Consider the following 19,372-nt stretch of genomic DNA (forward strand, 5'->3'; position numbering starts at 1 on the left):
CAGCCACAAGGGCCCTGCCTGCCTCACACAAAGACCAGCCACCACACACGAACCCAGTCTCTCACGGCAGCCACAAGCTGCCTCTGGCCACCAGGGAGGGCCTGCTCACGGGATGGCGTAGCCTTGGCGAGCGCCCTGGCGCCGCGTCCTCATCAGGGCCTTGTACTCGCCCACGCGCAGCCGCCGTCCCTCCACGACACACGTTCGCTTAGGCCTTGGCTTGTACTTGTAGTCGGGGTATTTCTCCAGGTGCTGCCGGCTCAGACGGGCCTGCTCCTCGTAATACGGCTGCTTCTCCTGGTTGGTCATAGACTTCCAGCGAGAGCCTGATCCAATACCAGGCAGGAAGGAACTAAGGGCCAGACTCTCACGGTCCTCTCCCCAGGTTCCAGGTCCTAGCTAGAAGCCCTGATTGGACCCTGGTCCTCAACTGGGATCCAAAGTGATACAGCCATAACCACCCATCAAGGGCCTGGCCAAGTGTGGATGCTCCCTGGATGCTGGGCAAAGACTGGATGAGTCTGGCAACGACAGGTAGTCTGTCTACACTGCCCTCATGTCAGACAGCTCAGCACCCGAGAGGTCTCTGTCCCAAGAGCAGCCACTCCAGGCCACCACATATATGGTGTCAATGGGAGGTGTAGCTCAGTGGTAGAGCACCGGCCTAGCATGTGCCAGGGCAGAGGACACGTGGCGGACATGGCAAAGCCGAAACAGAACCCTGGTGTTCTGAACAGGAAACCTGTACAGTTCCTAGAGGGGGACTCAGCCATGGAAACACCACCCTTCCTCAGCCTTGTCAGCCCTGCCCCTTCCTCAGCCTCAGACACAAAGTCTTTGTACCAATGGTCCCAAATACCAGTCTCCATTTACTGGCACAGCACAGGCTATGAGAGGCACTGGGTGATTGGAACACACAAAGTCCCAAAGGGAGAGGGCAACCAAAAGAGCCCTGCACTGGTTGGTACAAGGTCCAGGAGCCAGCTCCCCAGAACATCTCAACTGCCAAACCCTGTTAAGATTCTACCAGGGTTCCAGAGGGCATGCAAGCCCCAAACAGGCCCAGTCCCACTGAACTATGTGCCCTGGACTCAACCCCCTGAGCTGCAGAGGACCCCACGCCCTGGCCCTTACCAAGGATCTTGCTGATGCTGGAGTTATGCATGTCCGGGAAGGCCTGGAGAATTTTCCTCCGCTCATCCTTGGCCCACACCATGAAGGCATTCATGGGTCTCTTGATGTGGCTGCTGTTCCGAGACTCGGAGAAATGGCGGGAACCTGGAGGACAGGTAGGTAGAGTGAGGCAGGCAACAGCTCTGGTGCTGGCCGAGCTGTCCCTTTCAATGGCCACCAGGAGGCATTGATGAGGCTCAAACAGAAGTCAGCTCAGGCCCAGCAAGCCAGGAAGTAGAGGGTGAGGAGCAAAGCCAAGGCCAGCAGTGGGCAGAGGCCCACCAGTCAGAGAACAGGCACAGCCGCGATCCAGAACTGCAGGGCCCCACAGAGTCCTTACAAGACACCGGAAGGGGACCCACGGATCGAGACACCAGGGAACAGTGGAGACAGATGCTAGGAAGGACTGGCGAGAGGGAGGAAGGGATCAGAGACAGACGGACACACACAGCCTTAGTGGAGTTAAGTGGCAACCCAGTACCAGAGCCCTCACCGTCCATGTCACAGCTCAGCATGGCTTCCTCCAGAGGATGCACACAGCTCTCGTCCAGCCGCTCCTTGGCCGGGGAGGCGTCCAGGCCGATGAGGTCCTGCAGGTGACAGAGACAACGCGGGGATCAGTGCTTCCTGTGTCATCAGGTCTTGACCTTCCATCGCCTGCCCCTGTCCCTTGGGAAGAGGAAGAGTGGCCCATACCTTTCGGAATGGGGCATTGGGGGAGTTTTCTAAGGCCCCACTGTGGCTGTGTAGCAGTTGCCGAGCGTCCTGGATGGCTTTGGTGACAGCATCCCCTTCGCCGAGGAAGCCTGTTGGAGACAGAACAAAGTGAAAGGCAGGGGGCCTGAGGGCTTTGTCCCGGGATGGAGCAGCCCACACTTTCGTGCTTCCAGCCAGGTCCCACCTAGGGGCTCCTCGTGGTGGTACCTGCCCTGCCCATCCCCATACCTCCAGCAGGACTGCCCGCGGCAGGCGCTGAGGGGCTGGGGCTGAAGCAACTCTCCCCAGTGTGCAGCTCAGCGGCCTGACCCCGTGCTGCCTATGGGAGAGCCAATGGGCCATGGAAGAGGCGGCCTCCGAGCAAGCCTCATCCCTGGCTTTAAGAAAGCGGAGGCTGGGGCAGAGATCGGTGATGGGATACCTCAGAACTGTTTAAAACCCCAAACTGGAACTGAGAAAGGGAAGGGCCGTGCCCATGGTGGCGTCGGACTCAGCCGTCATCATCTTAGGTGACAGCAGATGAAAAGGCTTACCCAGGGGCAGGCTGGGGGGGCTGGCCTGCAGGTCCCTTGTGGGAGCCCCGTGGCTGGCGGGCCGAGGCCCACAGCTGTTCATCTTCAGACTGGGAGAGCTGGAGGTGTTGGGCAGCTCAGGTACCTTGGGCTTGGCTGTGAGGTTTAGTGGTTGTGGGGGCTCCTGCGGACGCAGAAAGGCAGGGAATGAGAAACACCCAGGGAGGACCAACCCATCACAGGACAGACAGGACTCAAGGAGAGGGAGTGTCCTCCCACAAGAGAGGGGGGGGGGGGGTCCCAAGCGGCAGTGGGCAGGGGAGTACCTGCAGGGGATGGTGGGTGGCCACCCCCGGCCTCTTCACCACAGAAGCAGGCGGGCTGTGCAGCAGCTGCAGCGGGTACTCCACTGTGGGAAGAAAAGCGGCAAAGGACAAAGTCCCAGGTGAGCCCAGAATAGCAGGCACCTGAGAGAGACAGGGTCCAGGAGCACAGGTAGGTGGGGAGTTCTGTTCTCAGCCGGCTAAGGCAGGAGAAGGGACCATCTATCCCCTCTTCCCATATGGCCCCTGCAGGCTGATGGCCGTGCCTGCCCCTCCAGCCCACTCTAAAGGACTTCCCATGCTCATGCAAGGGACAGCACCCTCCGATCTTGTTCCTGCTGTGTGTCCCTATGGTAGGTAAGAGGTACTCAACGCATCAGCCTCATGTGACAGGCATATTAGTCAGAGTTCTCCACACATCCCAACGGGTAAGGAAACAGACCTTCAGCGGGCTGCCCACAGGCCCATTAAATGGCGACACCAAGATCTGAACCCAGGGCTAGACTCCATAACCTATCTCTCAGCCTATACAGTTCTCTCTCCTATCTACCTTACCTCACTAGGCTTAGAATCAAGGAGGAGGGCAGCAGAGATAAGGCCGTGCACACATCGCTAGCCCGTGTACACATCACTAGCCACACGGCAGGTATGATAGGGGCTCAAAGGAGGCGTGTCAGGGCGTTTTGTTCCTGCCGGGATGGAGCTGGGGTAGTAAGATGGAGGACATTGTGAGGATGATGGACTCAGGCTGGCTCTGTGGCTGAGAGCCTGTACTCTATGTCTCAGGCTTGTGGGTCGGGGAGGGTAGATTAGGAGTTGTCTTCACTGCTACCTATCCCGTGTGGCACTTACAGGCAGCATGTCCACCCTGCCCCAACTCTCTCTGTGGGCACTGTCACCAGAACTTACTGGGATCATCCCATCAGTCACCTTCATTCCCATCCCCCACAACCAGAGAGAGCGCAGACTCCCTGCTCATGTGTTCCCAGACCCATGCTCCAATCCTCCACAGCCTCCCAGATCCCCGTCACCCTCACACGCCTTTGCAAGCCTTTTCTCAGAGCCTCGCGCCCCAGTTCCAATTTCTCCCTCACGATCCTATCACCCTACTCCTGGACCCAACCATCAAGCCAGCCAGCTCCTCAGGGAGCTCCCGGACCTTCCTCTCCTGAGTCTCCGTGCTTTGTGGCACGTTCTTCCTTCTCATTCTTCTGCCTAAGTTCAGAAAGGACTTATTCTTCCGCTGGACAGACCCCAAGCCACGGCCCGGAAGGGCCCCAGAGTAAACTAGCACGTGAAGCATGGCTCTGAAAGCTGCCTCCATGGCGGCCCAACCCCGACCCACTCACCTGGCTTGCAGGGAATGGGCTGAATCGGCAGAGCCAGCTGGGAGTCGGGAGTGACGGGCAAAGGCTGGTGACTTGGGGGGAAGGCTGGGATCATGACATAAGGCATGTTAACCTGCTGAAGGCGAAGAAACCCACAGTAAGTCCTGGGGAACCAAAGGGCTGCCCAGTTGGGGTCAGACACACAGGGCCGAGTAGGGGACAATTTTCCAAAGGACCTGTCTGCCATATCACATCTGTGAACCCATCTCCTTGCCCTTAAATCTCAACAGGGACCAGGGGGAGACATCCTGGGTGACCCTCTGAAAACAGGACAGCAGAATCTGGGGGAACTGGAGCAAAAGCATGGTCTCTTCATCAAGCCCAGGGCGTGGAGGAGGGAGTGTCCCGCAGCCCCCAGGCTGGTGCCCCTCCCATCAGCACCTGGATCTGCTGCTGGAGGAGGTTGATCTTGTGCTGCTGTTGGATCAGCTGCTGCTGCTGCTTGGCGATCTGGTGAGGCATGGAGTTGACGGGGATCACGGAAGGCCCTTGGCGGGAAGACAGGCGGGTGCCTGTCCCAGCTTACCCCTGACTCCCCCAGGAGGCCAAGCAGAGAGCAAAGGGACAGAGGAGCGTGCCAGGGGACGGAGCAGAGCGCCAGGGACAGAGCTGAGCTCCAGGGGACATAGCTGAGTGCCAGGAGACAGAGCACCAGGGGACAGAGCGCCAGGGGACACAGCCGAGCGCCAGCTCTCAGATCCCGGTCTTCTCTGGTCGGCAGTCACCCTTCCCCGTGGAGGACCCCCAAGCCCCGACCCAGGCACACCTGCTCCTGCTGCTGCCGGGCCAGTTCCATCTGCTGCTGCTGTTTCTCGAACAGCATGGCAGCCATATTCTTCTGCTCAGAGTGTGCTGTGAGGAGCTGGTCCCGAAGGGCAGACAGCTGATGGATCATGACCAGAAGCTGGAGCTCCTTCTCAGCCAGGCTCTCCTGGGTCCCTGTTCCACAAAGAAATGTCGCTGTGAGAGTTCTTGTTAGTTCACCTGTCTATCCCCCCCCACACCTATCTGACAATGACTCTGTTCCAGGATCCTGCCAGCCCCCAGCCCAGTCTTCAACCTCTCTGTACTTTAGGGGATTGTTTGTTTGTTTGTTTGTTTTTAAATGTATTGATTGGCACAATGACAGTCACTTCACCGGGTTACTCTGAGGATGAACGTGCTAATGTGTGGAGATTTGTTTGCCTAGTATCTGGTAGTGTTTGCTCAGTCCCTGCCTTCCATTTTGACCTGGCTGTCTGATGTGGCAGTGTGGCCCTCACAGCTCAACTGGGGACGATTTATACTCAGGATGCCTGTGGAAAATGCAGAAGAAGCTCAGGTCCCCATCCCCAGGACTCCCAGTCAGTAAATGGGGGAGGGGGGCGGAAGCATTGATTTAAAGCTTCCCCTGTGGGTGTGGTCAAGAACACTGATAAAATGGTCACTCTGAGGTAAGCAGTAGCTCAACTCCTAGCCTCAACTCCAACAGTGAGTGCAAACCGTCAGTTCACAAGCAGGCTGAGGGCTGGAAGGTTGACTGCTGAATCCCAAGGGTCCTGATCCATCCCACGGATCTGCTTCCAGCCAGGCCTCCCCACCCGGGGATGGGCCACACTACTGCTTGGAGACTTCTGGGCAAGGCATAGTGATGACCCTCAGAACCCAGTGGGAGCAAAGACCCAGGACAGATGCACAAGGCACTGCCCTATTTACCCAGAATGCATGACTAGACCGGAAGGGAAAGGCTTGGAGAGGCGCTCCCCGCCCTCTGTACGCACCTTTGACATCCTTAGCTTCCACAGAGCTTCTTCCCAGAAACCTCTCCTTCCAGTCACTGGACAGCAGTTTCTCAATGGCTGGCACAACTGGAAGGTGACAAGGTAAGAGCAGGTTGAGGGCTCAGCAGAGACCAGCCTAGATGTCACCTCTGGCCCGACAGGTATCATACCTACCTTCCTGTAAGTTGCGATTGAAGTCCAGCCGCTCCTGGCTTCCCGAAGCGGCCTCAGAAGCTGCTGGTCTCTTGGGATCTGGGGACCCACTACTCTCTGGTGAGGCACAGTCCTGTAGGAGACACTGAATTATCACTGCCACTCCTGAGGAAGGGGACATGGTACAGAGGGCTGAGAACCACAAGGTGTCCTTTCTGAGGGACCCTGTGACATTCCCAGCCCCAGCTCAAAGTACCTGATAAATGACACAGGGACATGAACAGAGAGACTTGAGGACCACATTTCAGTCCAGGCTGGGTGGTTGGGGGGGGGGGAAAGGGGGGGTACTGGATCTCACACAAGCCCTTGATGACTAACTCTGAAAGTCAGGCCTGTCTCTGGGATCCACGTACCAAAGTATCAGAAAGAGGCCAATCCATCAGGAAGGGCCGATGATGGTTCTGGCATTACCATGGAAACCGCTAGGTTTGTCTCTGAGGGTGGTTTAGCTGACAAGGGGAGACTCACTCTGAACGTGGGACCCTGAACTGTTCTACCTGCTGCCTCAAGGTCCTGGCCATCGTGCCCTCTCCACGATGCGAACCCTTCAACTGTGAGCCAGTAAGTCCTTCTTTAGGGTGTTCAGACATCTGTCCCTGCACCAGAAAAGGTGCTAATGCAGAGCTTGCCCTTGGCTAGTCTGCTATGAACCCCCGTGCCGCTCCAGCTACACTCTCCTTGCTTCCTGGCATCCACAGTGGCTTCCCTAAGTGGTCCCTGGAGCTGGCACAGTGCAGGGACCAGAGTTCAGTTCCCGGCACCCACATCTAGCTCTAGAAAATCCAACATCTTCTTCTGGTCTCTGAGGGCCACTTCATTCAACATATGCATACCCCGAAACAGATTCACACTAAAAACCAAACCAAACCAAACCAAAACTTCCCCAAAACAAAAAACAAACAAAAAATTCAGGGCTGAAGAGATAGCTCAGCAATGAAAAGTGTCTGTTGCTCTTGCAGAGAACTCAGGTTCAGTTCCCTGGGCCCACAGGGGGATTCACAAGCATTCCAGGGGACCTGGCACTTTCTTCTGACCTCTGGGGCACCAAGCACGCACGTGGGACACTTACACACATTCAGGCAAAAAAAAAAAAAAAAAAAAAAAAAAAAAAACTCATACACATAAAATAAATAAATCTGGAAAGTATAAATAAATAACAAATAAAAACAGATCTAAGCATTCAACCAGACGTGGTGGCACACACCTTTAATCCCAGAGCTCAAAGGGCAGAGGCAGGGTACTCTCTGGGAGTTCCTAGCAGTCTGATCATAATAGAGACCCTGTCTCAACAACAAAACAAACAAACAAACAAACAAAAACAAGAAGGTGGAGGAGGCCTCAGCAGAGGCACCACTGCCAGGGCCACTGCAGCGCAACAGCAGTATTCCATGTCTCCTCTAACGGAAGCCTCAAGCCTCCTGGTGCCTAAAGCCCAGTCAGTCCTCTAGGATGCATTCCCTGACCACCCCACTCCTCCAAATTGAGCTCCTCTTTAGAGTTAGCAAATTAAATTTCCTGCATCACAACAGAAGATCTGCAGAATCTCTACCACATATTTCAGTACCCTTTCCTGTGTGTGTGTATGTGTGTGTGTGTGTTCCTGTTCCTGTGAGTGTGGACACCTGTGTGTGCAGGTAGGTGCATCTCTTTGTGTGTGTGACTGTCAGCCGACATTTGACAAGTACCTGTCATTTATTTACTGAGGCAGGTCTGTGTGTATGTGTCTATGTGTGAGTCTGGAGGCCCACATTTGACAAGCACCTGTCATTTATTTACTGAGGCAGGTCTCTCACTGTTCCCAGTCTCTTGTTCTAGGGACTCTCAATCTTAGCCTCCAGGCAGCTGCCCTACTTTCCTGGCTTTTTACAAGGGTTCTAGGAATCCAAACTTCCAGGCTTACACCTGTGCAACAAGCACTGAATCATCTTACCCACTGAATCATCTCTCCAACCTGAGTTCCCTCACCTTAAGGAAATCACAGTCTGAGAGCAGCAATTTTACTCCAACTAAATGAGACTATCTTTCCCAGGTCACGTGTAGCTCATTGCCAACTAGTAATCGGGCACAAGGCCTGTGGCCCCTGAGGTCAAGCAGGGAGGGACGGAAGCAGCCAGCCCCTATCTGGCTCTGACCGGTGACTCAGTTCGCAGCCCTGACCACAGTGGCTCCTCCCTCTGCTCACCTAGGCCCCATTTTGCCCTTGCAGAGAACATTTCTGCACACAAGCTAGGCAAGAGCATGCAGACTTGGTGAGATGGGTGGGTTGGCCTCAGCTGTGAAACTACAAAGGCAGAGTGGGGTCGCTGACCCTGGGGGTGGGGTGGCGGTGGGGGGGGATGAGTCCCCAGAGAGTTCTAGGCACCTGAGGAGGAGCTTTTGAGCCAGCAGCATCCTGGGAGGCCGGGGCTGGGTCTCCAGGCTGGGTCTCCACAGCAGGGGCCGCGCCTTGGGGAGCCTCATGGCAAGGCTCCTTCTTCTCCTCGGACTTGATGGCGCAGTTCACCATGGTGTTAGCGCTGTCTGGGGCCAGCGGTACAGAGACGGGGCTCTGCATGGACATCCTGCGGATAGAGGGACAGAAGACACTGAGTGATTGAGGTCCGTGGCCCGCTTATAAACCCGCCCCGGCCAGGATGGGCAGCCACCCTTTGTTTCCCCAACAAAGCACCTCCAGGTACCGCGCAAGGATCCGAACGCCTGCACAAGCCTGCTTTGGAACCTGCTTTCTCCTTTGCCTTTCTCACACAAAGTGAACCCAGCCGAGCAGCGCCCTCCAGTCCACCGCGTCTCACAATGTCGTGTCTAGTGAGCTGATGGGCTCACCAGAGGATGGGCCAACTGGTTGCTTCTGAACCCAAGAGAACTGAGCACTGTATATGTGTCAACTGGTTCTAGCTACTGTCTGTTAAGACCAAGAGTCAGCATTACAAGGGCCTGAATTTGAAGGCCGGTGTGGCCCACACCTTTAATCCCAGCAGTTGGGAGGCAGAAGCAGACAGAAGTGAGCCAACCTGGTCTACAGAGTGAGTTCCAGGATAGCCAGAGCTATAGAGTGAGACCCTTATTCCCCCAAAAGAGTTTGGATTTGAACTTCCAACCCAATGACCAATGTGGCTAGAATCAGCAGGAGCCTTCATACACAGGGTACAGATACCTTAGTTCCTAACTTGACCAAAAGCCAAGAACCATCTCACCAGGACACGACATTTATTTATTTATTTATTTATTTTTAACTGGACTTGAGGATCAAACTGGGACCCCACACAAGCTAAGCCTCTGCTCTGGAGGAACCTAGAGCCAACTGCTTATGTTTCTCATTGCGGGGACGGGTCAAAGTGAAATATTTCTTATATTTACAAAAATCTGTATATCACATATACCTAACTGTAAGCTATAGATGAATGGCATTGTGTTATGCTCTGTAGCATGGCATCCCTAGTAGAGTCTGCCCCGATGCCACTGATACTTGTAGTACCAGGTTTGGGGATTTGGTGAGGAGTCTTTTTATTTTTTTTTTTTAAATTCATTCTTAATTTTTAATTGTGTGTTATACGCATGGATATGTGCAGGTGGAAGCCAGGAGAGGCTAGAGAAGAGCACCCTCTCTTCTGAAGATGGAGGAGTTAAGGTGGTAGTGAGCCACCATCAGCATGTAAGACACTGAGGGACCCTGCCCCCCCCCCAGTTGGTTTTGATTGGCAAGTAAAATTACCAATGGCTGGGCAGGAAGACAGAGGTGGGACTTTTGGATTCCCAGGCAAGTGACTGAGGAAGGAGGAGGAAGGGAGAAGCTGCCCTACCAGGACAGGCGTAGAAGTCACGCCTGAGGTAAGCCGGACAGAGAACATAGCCTGCACACAGGTGCTGGGGCCACTCAGCCCAGGAGAGCTGCAGGTCTGAGTCCCGGGCAGCCAAGATGGATATAGGTTTTACTAAGTAATAACTCAGGAATATCGGAGCGGAGTGTGATAGCCACATGGAGGTTTGGAAGTAGCCCAGCCACTGAGCTGTTTAAAGCATTATTAAAATATAAGGCTGTGGGGCTGGAGAGATGGCTCAGCCTTTATGAGCACTGACTGCTCTTCTGAGGGTCCCGAGTTCAAATCTCAGCAACCACATGGTGGCTCACAACCATCTGTAATGGGATCTGATGCCCTCCTCTGGTGTGTCTGAGGACAGCTACAGTGTACTTATTTATAATAATAAATACATCTTTGAGCCGGAGCTGAGCGAGCAGGGTTGACGGGAGCGAGCAGAGGTCCTTAATTCAATTCCCAGCAACCACATGAAGGCTCCCAGCCATCTGTACAGCTACAGTGTACTCATATACATAAAATAAATAAATCTTTTAAAAAAATAAGGCCGTGTGTATGTCTTTCATTTGAGAATCTAGAACATGCTGGGCAGTGGTGGCACACGCCTTTAATCCCAGCATTTGGGAGGCAGAGGCAGGCAGATTTCTGAGTTCGAGGCCAGCATGGTCTACAGAGTGAGTTCCAGGATAGCCAGGGATACACAGAGAAACCCTATCTCAACGAGAGAGAGAGAGAGAGAGAGAGAGAGAGAGAGAGAGAGAGAGAGAGAGAAGAGAAGAGAAGAGAAGAGAACCTAGAACATTGGGGCAGGTAGCAAGGAGTCACCGCTGCGACCATTTGAGTAAACTGAGAACTGCTACACCACAGATGTGGTGCTGGAGCGATCTCTGGTCCCCCACAGAGCAGCAAGCAGGCTGACTGCTAAGCAGTCTGCAGCTCCATGGCTGTATTTTCCCCACCAAAAAATAGGGTTTTTTTTACTATTTATTTTATGTGCATGAGCGTGTTTTGCCTATATGTAAATATGTGTGCCACATTTATGCCTGGTAACCTCAGAGCCCAGAGCAGGGCATTGGATCCCCTAGAACTTGAGTTACAGATGGTTGTGAGTCACCTGTGGGTGCTGGGAACTGAATCCAGGTCCTCTGAAAAAGCAGCAAGTGCTCCTAACCTCTGAGCCATCTTACCAGTCCCTATCCCCTGGGTTTTCACATTTGTTTGTTTCCTAAGACAGGGTCTGGGATAGCCAGGCTAGTATTGCACTATGTAGCTTAGGATAGCCTTGAACTCAAGTGCTAGGACCACAGGCCTGTGCCACCATGCCAAGCTTGCAATCTGCTTGGTAGGCTCTCCTGCAAAGCTGCCTCCTCTCCTCCCACATCTCCAGAGGGCGAGCATCACCGACTTCACAGAGTAGTTTCCAGGATCAGGTCGGGTAAAAGGCCAGAGTGTCCCGGGGCAAGCACTCAGAAGTATGTTCTGGGCTCCAGTGGCACCCAAGGACCTGGCCTCTTGCAAAAGCATTGGGAGGTGGGGCCTCATCAGAGGTGACTGGGTCAGGAGCCCTCTGCCTTCACGAATAGATTAATGTCATCACTGGGAGGTGGGCATGTGTTCGGTGTTATTGGAAAATCGAGTTGATTAGTTTATTAGCTGACTGGTATTCCTGTGGCCTCCTGCTGTGGGGTGACACAGATAGAAGGCACTTGCCTTCCCAGAAAATAGACTTAGATGCATAGGGATTCAGTTTTCAGGGCAGGCGCAGGGGCAACCATCAGCTGCAGTAAACAGCTGATCCTTAAACAGGAGAGGCTGTGTGACACTAGTGCCACTTGTGGGACATGCCCCCAGGGGATTCCTGCAGCCATGAACTCCCCAGCTTCACTGGCCATGGTCCCACAAAGCTCTTCACTTGCAGTTTGAGTTGCAGCAAAAAAAGACAAAATCATGGGCAGGAGAGATGGCTCAGCAGTTAAGAGCACTGTCTGCTCTTCCAGAGGTCATGAGTTCAAATCCTATCACAAACATCTGTAATGGGGTCTGATGCCCTCTTCTGGTGTGCCTGAAGAGAGAGACAGTATACTCATTATATATATATAATAATCATTTTTTTTAAAAAACTGACAAAATCCTGTCCTTGACGATTCCACAGTCAATGTCTTTTCACTAGGTTTTTTATCAACTTTAGCAAATAATTTTTCCCTGTATAGATAACTTTTTTATGTGTGTGTATGTTACGTCTGAGTGAATTTCTGTGCCCATGCATGTGCCCATGGAAGCCAGGGAAGGTATCAGATCCCGGAGGTGGAGTTACAGGTCGAATGAGCCACTGTGTGGGTGCTGGAAACCAAACCCCGATCCACTGCAAGACAAATAAGTGTTCTTAACTCATGAGCCATCTCTTTAACCTCAACTTTCACCTATCCAATCAAGCACTAGGATTCCTGTGCCGTGACTGCAGGTGGGGCCACTGCTGAGTGAACCCGGAGTAGACTGAACACAGATGCTACACTCGCACCAGTCACAACAGCTGACCAAAGGGGCACCACTAACTAACCAGTGTGGTACACTGGATAATGAGTGATCCAGTAACTGACCAGAAGATTCCATGCTGAGAAGAGTGTGCTGTTTCTGTAGAAACTCTGGGGTAGAGTATTCGCCTAGCATGTAGGAAGAGGCTCCATCCCAGGCACCACACCAAACCGCGTGGAAAAAAAAAAAAACAAAAATAAGAGCTGGGCCGTGCCCCACGCCTTTAATCCCAGCACTTTCAAGGCAAAAGCAGCCAGATTTGAGTTCAAGGCCAGCCTGATCTACAGAGTGCATTCCAGAACAGCCAGGGCTACACAGTGACATGGTATCTTAAGAGACAACCACAAAAACTGGATGTGGTGGTACATACCTTCGGTCCTCAGGAGGCAGAGGCAGGAAGGTCACAAGTTCGAGGTCATCCTTGGCTACAGTTACAAGTTAAGGGACAGCCTGGGCCTAATGAGACTGTTTTAAAAACTCTAAAACAAGGTCACCGAGAAGCCTCACAGGTAAAGGTGCTTGCTGCCCAACAGGGCAAGCCCGGCTGTCTGAGTTCAATCCCTGAAACCGGCGAAAATGTCGAGGGCAACAGAATTGCCCTCCAGAATTGTCACCTGACTGCCATATTCGTCACACAAACACCTCCTCCCTGTCACACACAGAACAAACACATTTAAAAGCAAGACAACAACAACAACAACAAGTCATGAATTATTTACATTTAAAATTTTCCATCTAATACTTTCAGATCACAGTGGATTGAAAATAAAGGGACCAGTGCATTTGTACATCCCATCAATCCGGTACAATCAATCCCATCAATCCGGTACAGGGTACACTGTAGTTTATAGAGTACACCAACCCCTCTGGTACTGTGTACTGAATTATATATACAATGTTACAGCTCTGTATACAACAGAACACATAAGGTGTTTTAAGAATAGTTACAAGAATATTAAAATTGACACATATGTATTTAATTTGATTGTGTCCTACAGATCAGACCACAGACTCCCCCACCCACTTTCTGAGCGCAGGTGCCTCAGGAACCCAGGAGAGAGCAGGGCGAGAGTGGGCCAGTGGACCCTCCTAGGTCCCCATCTCACCTGGGTGAAGAGAAAAGAGACCCCAGCCCAGTTTGGCCCAGGGGTCCTGGGGGCGCCTGAAGAACCTGCAGAAAGCACGCAGCTCAGCCCATCCGGCTGGGGAGGGGCTGGGAGCCAGGCCCCGCAGGGGGCAGGAGTGGGGGCGGGGTATTATCCTGGAGCTGAGGGCAGCAATTACATAACAAACAAACCCGGGCTCAAGCTGTGAATTAATCAAACCGCTGAAAATAAAACCTTCCTCTCAGGAACTTCAGACAAAAGAAATGAAAACAACCAGGCTGGCTAGAAAATAAAAGGCAGTGGGGCTGAAAGCGGGGACAAAAGGAAGCCAGACAATAGGGTGTCGGACAAAAGCAATAAAGCCAGAGGAAGTGTGACAGGCGCACAATGAAGGCCTGTGGGCTTCTGATCCCTCGGCTCTCGGGCACCTCAGTCCCACACCCTCAGGCTGCCACCAGGTCGCCTCCTCTGGCCACACTTGGGTCCCAAGGGTTTTTCTTCCTCATTAGGCCCAGCCTCTGGGCTTCCAACTCCTACCTCAGTTCAAGCAGTCCCAACCACCGCAGCCAGAGAGCTCGGTCAGATGAACGCCTGAGGCCAAATGCTGCCCCACTGGATGTGGTGACCATCCACCCACCCCACTGGGGGGGGGGCAGAAGAGCCCACTGCCTGTCCTGACTGCCCAGAACCACCCCCACTGGCTGGCTACATTTGGTTACTGAGCACGGTAATGCAGCCAGTGCGGGTGGGAACGCGCCATATCAAACACACCAAAGTCTCAAAAACAGGGCACAGGTGCATTAGCCTATTCCTAACCGGCTGTGGGTACAAACTGATGGGTTAGGCTAGATAAGACATTCTCTTTTTGTTCCTCTTTTACATCTTTTAAAGACCTATTTTATTCTTAATTAGGCGTGTCTCGCATGTGTGTAAATGCACAAGCAGGCAGCAGAGCCATCAGATGCCCCTGGAGCTGGGACCGTGAGAGGTTGTAAACCACCTGGTCGCTGGTCCTTTGTGAGAGCGGCAACCACTCTTAATCGCCAAGCCATTTTCCTAGCACTAGACAGAACATTCATTTCACCTTTTTTTAAAAAATCTTTCCCGGAGACAAGGCCTAACTGTGTAGGCCAGACTGAACTCAAGATCCACCTGCCTCAGTACCCAAGAGTCACCTGACTCGTTTTATCATTTTGTTTGTTTGGGGTTTCAATGGGGGTTTTACCCAGGACCTCACCAGGCTAGTGCGTACTCTACTGATGAGCAGCACAGCCAATCTTATCTATCCATCCATCTACTAAGAGACACAACATCCATCCATCCATCCATCTACTAAGAGACACAACATACATACATACATACATACATACATACATACATACATATATTTATCTAAGAGACACAACACAATGTACTTGTGTTCCAGTGTGTGCCTCAATGCCCTCCCTTTTCCAGCTCTTCTACACCCACCCAGTACCTTCTGCTCATACTTGGAGTCATCTGATACCAGGAATTGGCATTGTGGGACTCCCAATACAAAGTTGATAAACTAAGGAAATGGCTCCTAGTGACATCAGGCTAATTTGGAGTTGTGAGCCCGGCCACCTCAACCTGATGCCCTCAGGCAACCCTACCAGATCCTGTTGTTGCCCATATCAGAACACATCCATGCTTACTGGCACCTGACTCATCACAGGTAGGGGCAGGGCTCGTGGTTGGTCTGCTCTGAGCTTACTTAGAGGCACAACCTAGGCCTAGGAGCCAGACCTTGGGAGGTACCTCCCTGGGCTATACCTCTGGGAAGCAGCGTCCTGGACCACCTTACTGCCTACCTATCACTGACCTGTTACAGCCTTGAAGGAAGCAAGGTCCCCTACCTGCCACAGTGAAAAGGGAACCGTCTCCAGCAAGGCATCAGGGTTAGGCTTTAGAGTCTCTAATTCTTGTCTGATCTCGGCTGACTTGTGTGACCATGGCCTCTCTGACTGTCTCCTCTCCTGCAGACCGGGCAGTTACCCACACTTCACAGGAGTCTATGGGGGTGAAGCAACACAGGGCAAGCATCCTGCACCTATATGTAAATAGCTCAGGATGCTGAGTCAGGTGGATGACAGAAATGTCTCTGAGTCACACAGACCTGGCATATCTGCACTTGAATTCACAACTGCTGTGCCATCTTGGGCAAATGACTTCCCTGAGCCTGTCTCTTCCTCAGCACAATGGGTATAGAGAACCCAGCTGACCTATCAAATGCACCTGTTCACATTCTCAGGCCATCTTGAACTGGGTCTTCACAGGACTGACTAATCACAGCCCGCAATGCCTCTCAGAATGCCTGATGTTTCTGACTCCCGCCACAGCCTGGGAACCCAACCAGGACAGGGTAGAAACCCACCTGTCACACTTATCACAGTAGGCCCAGGTCCTAGCACAGTGCCTGGAGGAGGGAGACAGATGCTGCTCCCTGTCCTGTGCAAAGGACACCCAGCAGCAGCAGAGCAAGCGCATTCCTTTTTCTCCCCTGCAGGGATATAAACGCTTTCTTAAAGACCTGGTAGGAGTCTCCCATAAAGCCTCTTTAACTTCCCCATCAACTTCCATAACTCCTTCCTTGCAAAGCTCCTTCCTTGCAAAGAACATGCCATGCTTTCTCAGGGGACTTCCCTCTTTCCAGATGCCCAAAGCCCTCAGTGCACAGAAGACAGCTATGGGCTCCCCCCCAACCCCCGTCACCCTGTTCAACCTTTTTCTGCAACCCCAAGACCTAGGCAGCTCATGAGCACCCAGCTCAGTGGACGGTCTCCTGTTACCTGTGGCCCTCCCTCTGGTCCAGCATCAGACTTTATTTTCTTTGAAATAAATGGACATACCGAGGCCCAGAGATGTCAAGTTTGTGCGCTCGTAGGGATAGCCCTACTTCAGAACTACAGTTAGGTTGAATGGTACGCCTCCTCCACCCGCCCTGTCTCTTCTAGGGAGCCCTCCTCACAAGTCTTCCTCACTCCTTCCTCTCACTAAGCATCCTTAAAGGGTGCCACCCCCAAGAAGGAGAGGGCTTCAGCCATCTTCTCCCTTGAGTTTCTCACCTGGTGCCTGGGACTTTGAATCCAGTTGTGTAGATAAAGGGGTGGAGAAGCCCCTCCAAGGATGAGGGGTGCAGAGTGCCACCTGTATGCCCCTCACCCTTCTTCCCACAAGCAGGTTCCCCACCCCGACTCCCACCCTCCGCCAGCCCCTTTCTACCCCAAACAAGCCACCAGCCGCTTCCTTTCCTAATCACTCAGCAACAGACCCAGCTGAACGGGAATCAAAGAAAAGTCTTCACTCTCAGCCCTGCGTCCCTCCAGGTCCACAGTTCCCGTTCTGTTCCCTCCGCACGTGGAGATGCAGAGGGAGAATCAAGTGATCTTGGCATGAGTGGGACTCAGACCCGGGGCACAGGAAGACAGATGCAGCAGACCCTCCGAGGAGGGCCCCTGGGCACAGCAAACCTCTACAGCTGCCCTTCCCCCAGCTTGTCAGGAGTGGCTGATGCCAAGGGCATCGCCAGGGAAAGAGATCCATGTAGCACGGGTGGGGCAGGCCCTGGTCCCAAAGGGAATGTCACTTCCTCTGAAACCCCAGAGAGTTGAGAGCCTCGGGCTGCCCCGAACAATAGTCCCAAGGCGTGGGTGCCCAGAATGGTGCCCCGTGCCACATCCTGCCATTCTTCCCACAGGCCGCACCCTGCCACCCTTCCTGGCTCCACCCGATCCTATCTCTGTGTTTACTCAGGGCTGGGAGCTGGGCTGGCTGCAGGCTGAGGGCAATCCTTTCCTGCCGGTCCCTTTGCCCCTTGCAGCAGACCTGGGGTGGATAGGATCCAGCTGTGGCTGCTTTAAGTCTCTCAGCTGGCTAAGAACAGCCAATACTCCAGGCCCAGGACTGACAGATCCCACTGGCTGGCCAAGTAATATCTATCCACATCGGCAGATGGAGGCTCAGTGAAAATCCTAGCTCCGAGCCTGAGAAAGGTGATTGCCACCCAGAGAGTGCCTCTAGCCCGGAACCCAACTCTTCCTTGATACTCAGGGATACAAGCCCCCCACACTGGAGAGCAGTGGCCTGGAGAGTACCTGAGATGGACCCCCAAACGCCACATGGTCTTTCAGCGATAGAGGCGCCAGAGCATTGTCAATACAGAGGAACACTCAAGAGAAGGGACAACTCTGGAGGTGCTGCTGGGGTTGGCACTGTGATGTGTCCCCAGAAGACTGTCTCTGGAAAGCTGATGGTATCTCCAGGCGTGTGTATTCCAATGGAACCAAGAATTTGACTGGGCCATCCTTGTCTCCCAGAAAAGGAAGAATTCTAGGCTGGTGCAGCAGGGACTGATCAATCTTACCAAAAGCTCACCAGGCACAGGCCCGGGTATCAGCCAAAGGAAGGAGGAATGGAGAGATGGCTCAGAGGTTAAGAGCACTGACTATTCTTTTCCAGACGTCCTGAGTTCAATCCCGAGCAACCACACAGTGGCTCACAACCATCTGTAATATCGCTGTACTCACATATATAAAATAAGTAAATCTTTAAAATAATCTGAGCGGTCGGTGACAGTATGCCTTTACTTGCCACAAGCACTACAGGATGCTACAGTCTTTCTATAGAGGCTGGGACATCCTATCTGGCAAAGGAGGGAATCTGAAGTCAACCAGTAACACTAAGCCTACATCTTGCATCCCCTGGTTGGTGCCCGGTCATTCTCACTCCACCTCCATGTTTCAACCCAATAAAGAGAAACTGACGACTGTGTTCAAGGTTCGTAAGGTCAGTTCTTGACTGAGTTCGGGATGAGGAAAAAGTGATCGAAAGAAACCAAGGCTGGGGCTGGGGAGACGGCTGAGTGGTTAAGACTACCGTCGCTCTTCCAAAGGACCTAGGTTCAATCCCAGCACCCGGCAGCTCACAACTGTTTGCAACTCCAGTTCCAAGGGACCTAACACACTCACACCAATGCACATAAAATAAAATTAAATAAATCATGAAACAAACAAACCAAGACATCTGGGGGGTTGGTGACAGAGGCAGGCGGAGGCAGGTGGATCTCCATGAGTTCAAGGCTAGCCTGGTCTACAAAGCAAGTACCTGGACAGCCAGGGTTGCATAAACTCTCTTCTAGGAAGAGAAAGAGGAAGAGGAGAAAGAGGAGGAAGAGGAGGAGGAGGAGGAAGAGGAGGAAAAAGGCAGCTTTGGGAACTTGGAGGAAAAACTATTTCTCAAATCCTTAGTTTCAATCAGGCAGTGTTAACACTTTGGAGGTGTAAGCCAGGCGGTGGTGGCGCACGCCTGTAATCCCAGCACTCTGGGAGGCAGAGGCAGGCGGATTTCTGAGTTCAAGGCCAGCCTGGTCTACAGAGTGAGTTCCAGGACACTGGAACTATACAAAGAAACCCTGTCTCAAAAAAACCAAATCCAAAAAAACCAAAAAAATAAAAATACTGCCCCCCCCCCAAAAAATTACTAGGCTACCCTGGGCTACATAAAATCCCTTTTTAAAACAATAACAAAAACCCCTCTGCTTCTTCCTATATACAAAATATCTAATACCTGCCTCGTGGTTACAAGGGTGATAGATATACTTCAGGATTCTGGACACATTCATGGTTGGGGACCAGGGAGTAAGAGAAGTAAGAAGACCTTCCCTGGAACTGTGAAATGAATATTTCACCTTTTCAGTCTCTCTCAAAAATGATGAGGATGAATCTCAATCTCTCTCTCTCTCTCTCTCTCTCTCTCTCTCTCTCTCTCTCTCTCTCTCTCTCTCTCTCTCTCTGCTAGAGATTTGGCCCCTAAG

At 52.7% G+C, this 19,372-nt stretch overlaps 1 protein-coding gene across 3 annotated transcripts in view; it reads right to left on the reverse strand.

The window, feature by feature from the left end:
* Sox13 (SRY-box transcription factor 13) overlaps window positions 1–19,372 on the reverse strand; it is a 45,237-nt gene that overhangs the window by 2,092 nt on the left and 23,773 nt on the right. The window contains exons 2-13 of one of the 3 annotated variants that reach the window (XR_007980478.1): window positions 8,449–8,647; window positions 6,048–6,159; window positions 5,874–5,960; window positions 4,880–5,052; window positions 4,495–4,563; window positions 4,075–4,189; window positions 2,729–2,811; window positions 2,424–2,586; window positions 1,870–1,979; window positions 1,667–1,763; window positions 1,135–1,278; window positions 54–326 (exon numbers count right to left, since the gene is read on the reverse strand). Coding sequence is in view for 2 of the 3 variants with exons in the window: in XM_052200712.1 (XP_052056672.1) it covers window positions 110–326; window positions 1,135–1,278; window positions 1,667–1,763; window positions 1,870–1,979; window positions 2,424–2,586; window positions 2,729–2,811; window positions 4,075–4,189; window positions 4,495–4,563; window positions 4,880–5,052; window positions 5,874–5,960; window positions 6,048–6,159; window positions 8,449–8,647 (1,569 nt within the window). In the remaining variant the exon portion in view is untranslated. The remainder of the gene's footprint in view (window positions 1–53; window positions 327–1,134; window positions 1,279–1,666; window positions 1,764–1,869; window positions 1,980–2,423; window positions 2,587–2,728; window positions 2,812–4,074; window positions 4,190–4,494; window positions 4,564–4,879; window positions 5,053–5,873; window positions 5,961–6,047; window positions 6,160–8,448; window positions 8,648–19,372) is intronic. The other 2 variants (XM_052200714.1, XM_052200712.1) reach the window with 2 other exon arrangements.

This window comes from Apodemus sylvaticus, chromosome 12, assembly GCF_947179515.1.
Source record: "Apodemus sylvaticus chromosome 12, mApoSyl1.1, whole genome shotgun sequence".
In the NCBI taxonomy this organism is placed as follows: Eukaryota; Metazoa; Chordata; class Mammalia; order Rodentia; family Muridae; genus Apodemus; species Apodemus sylvaticus.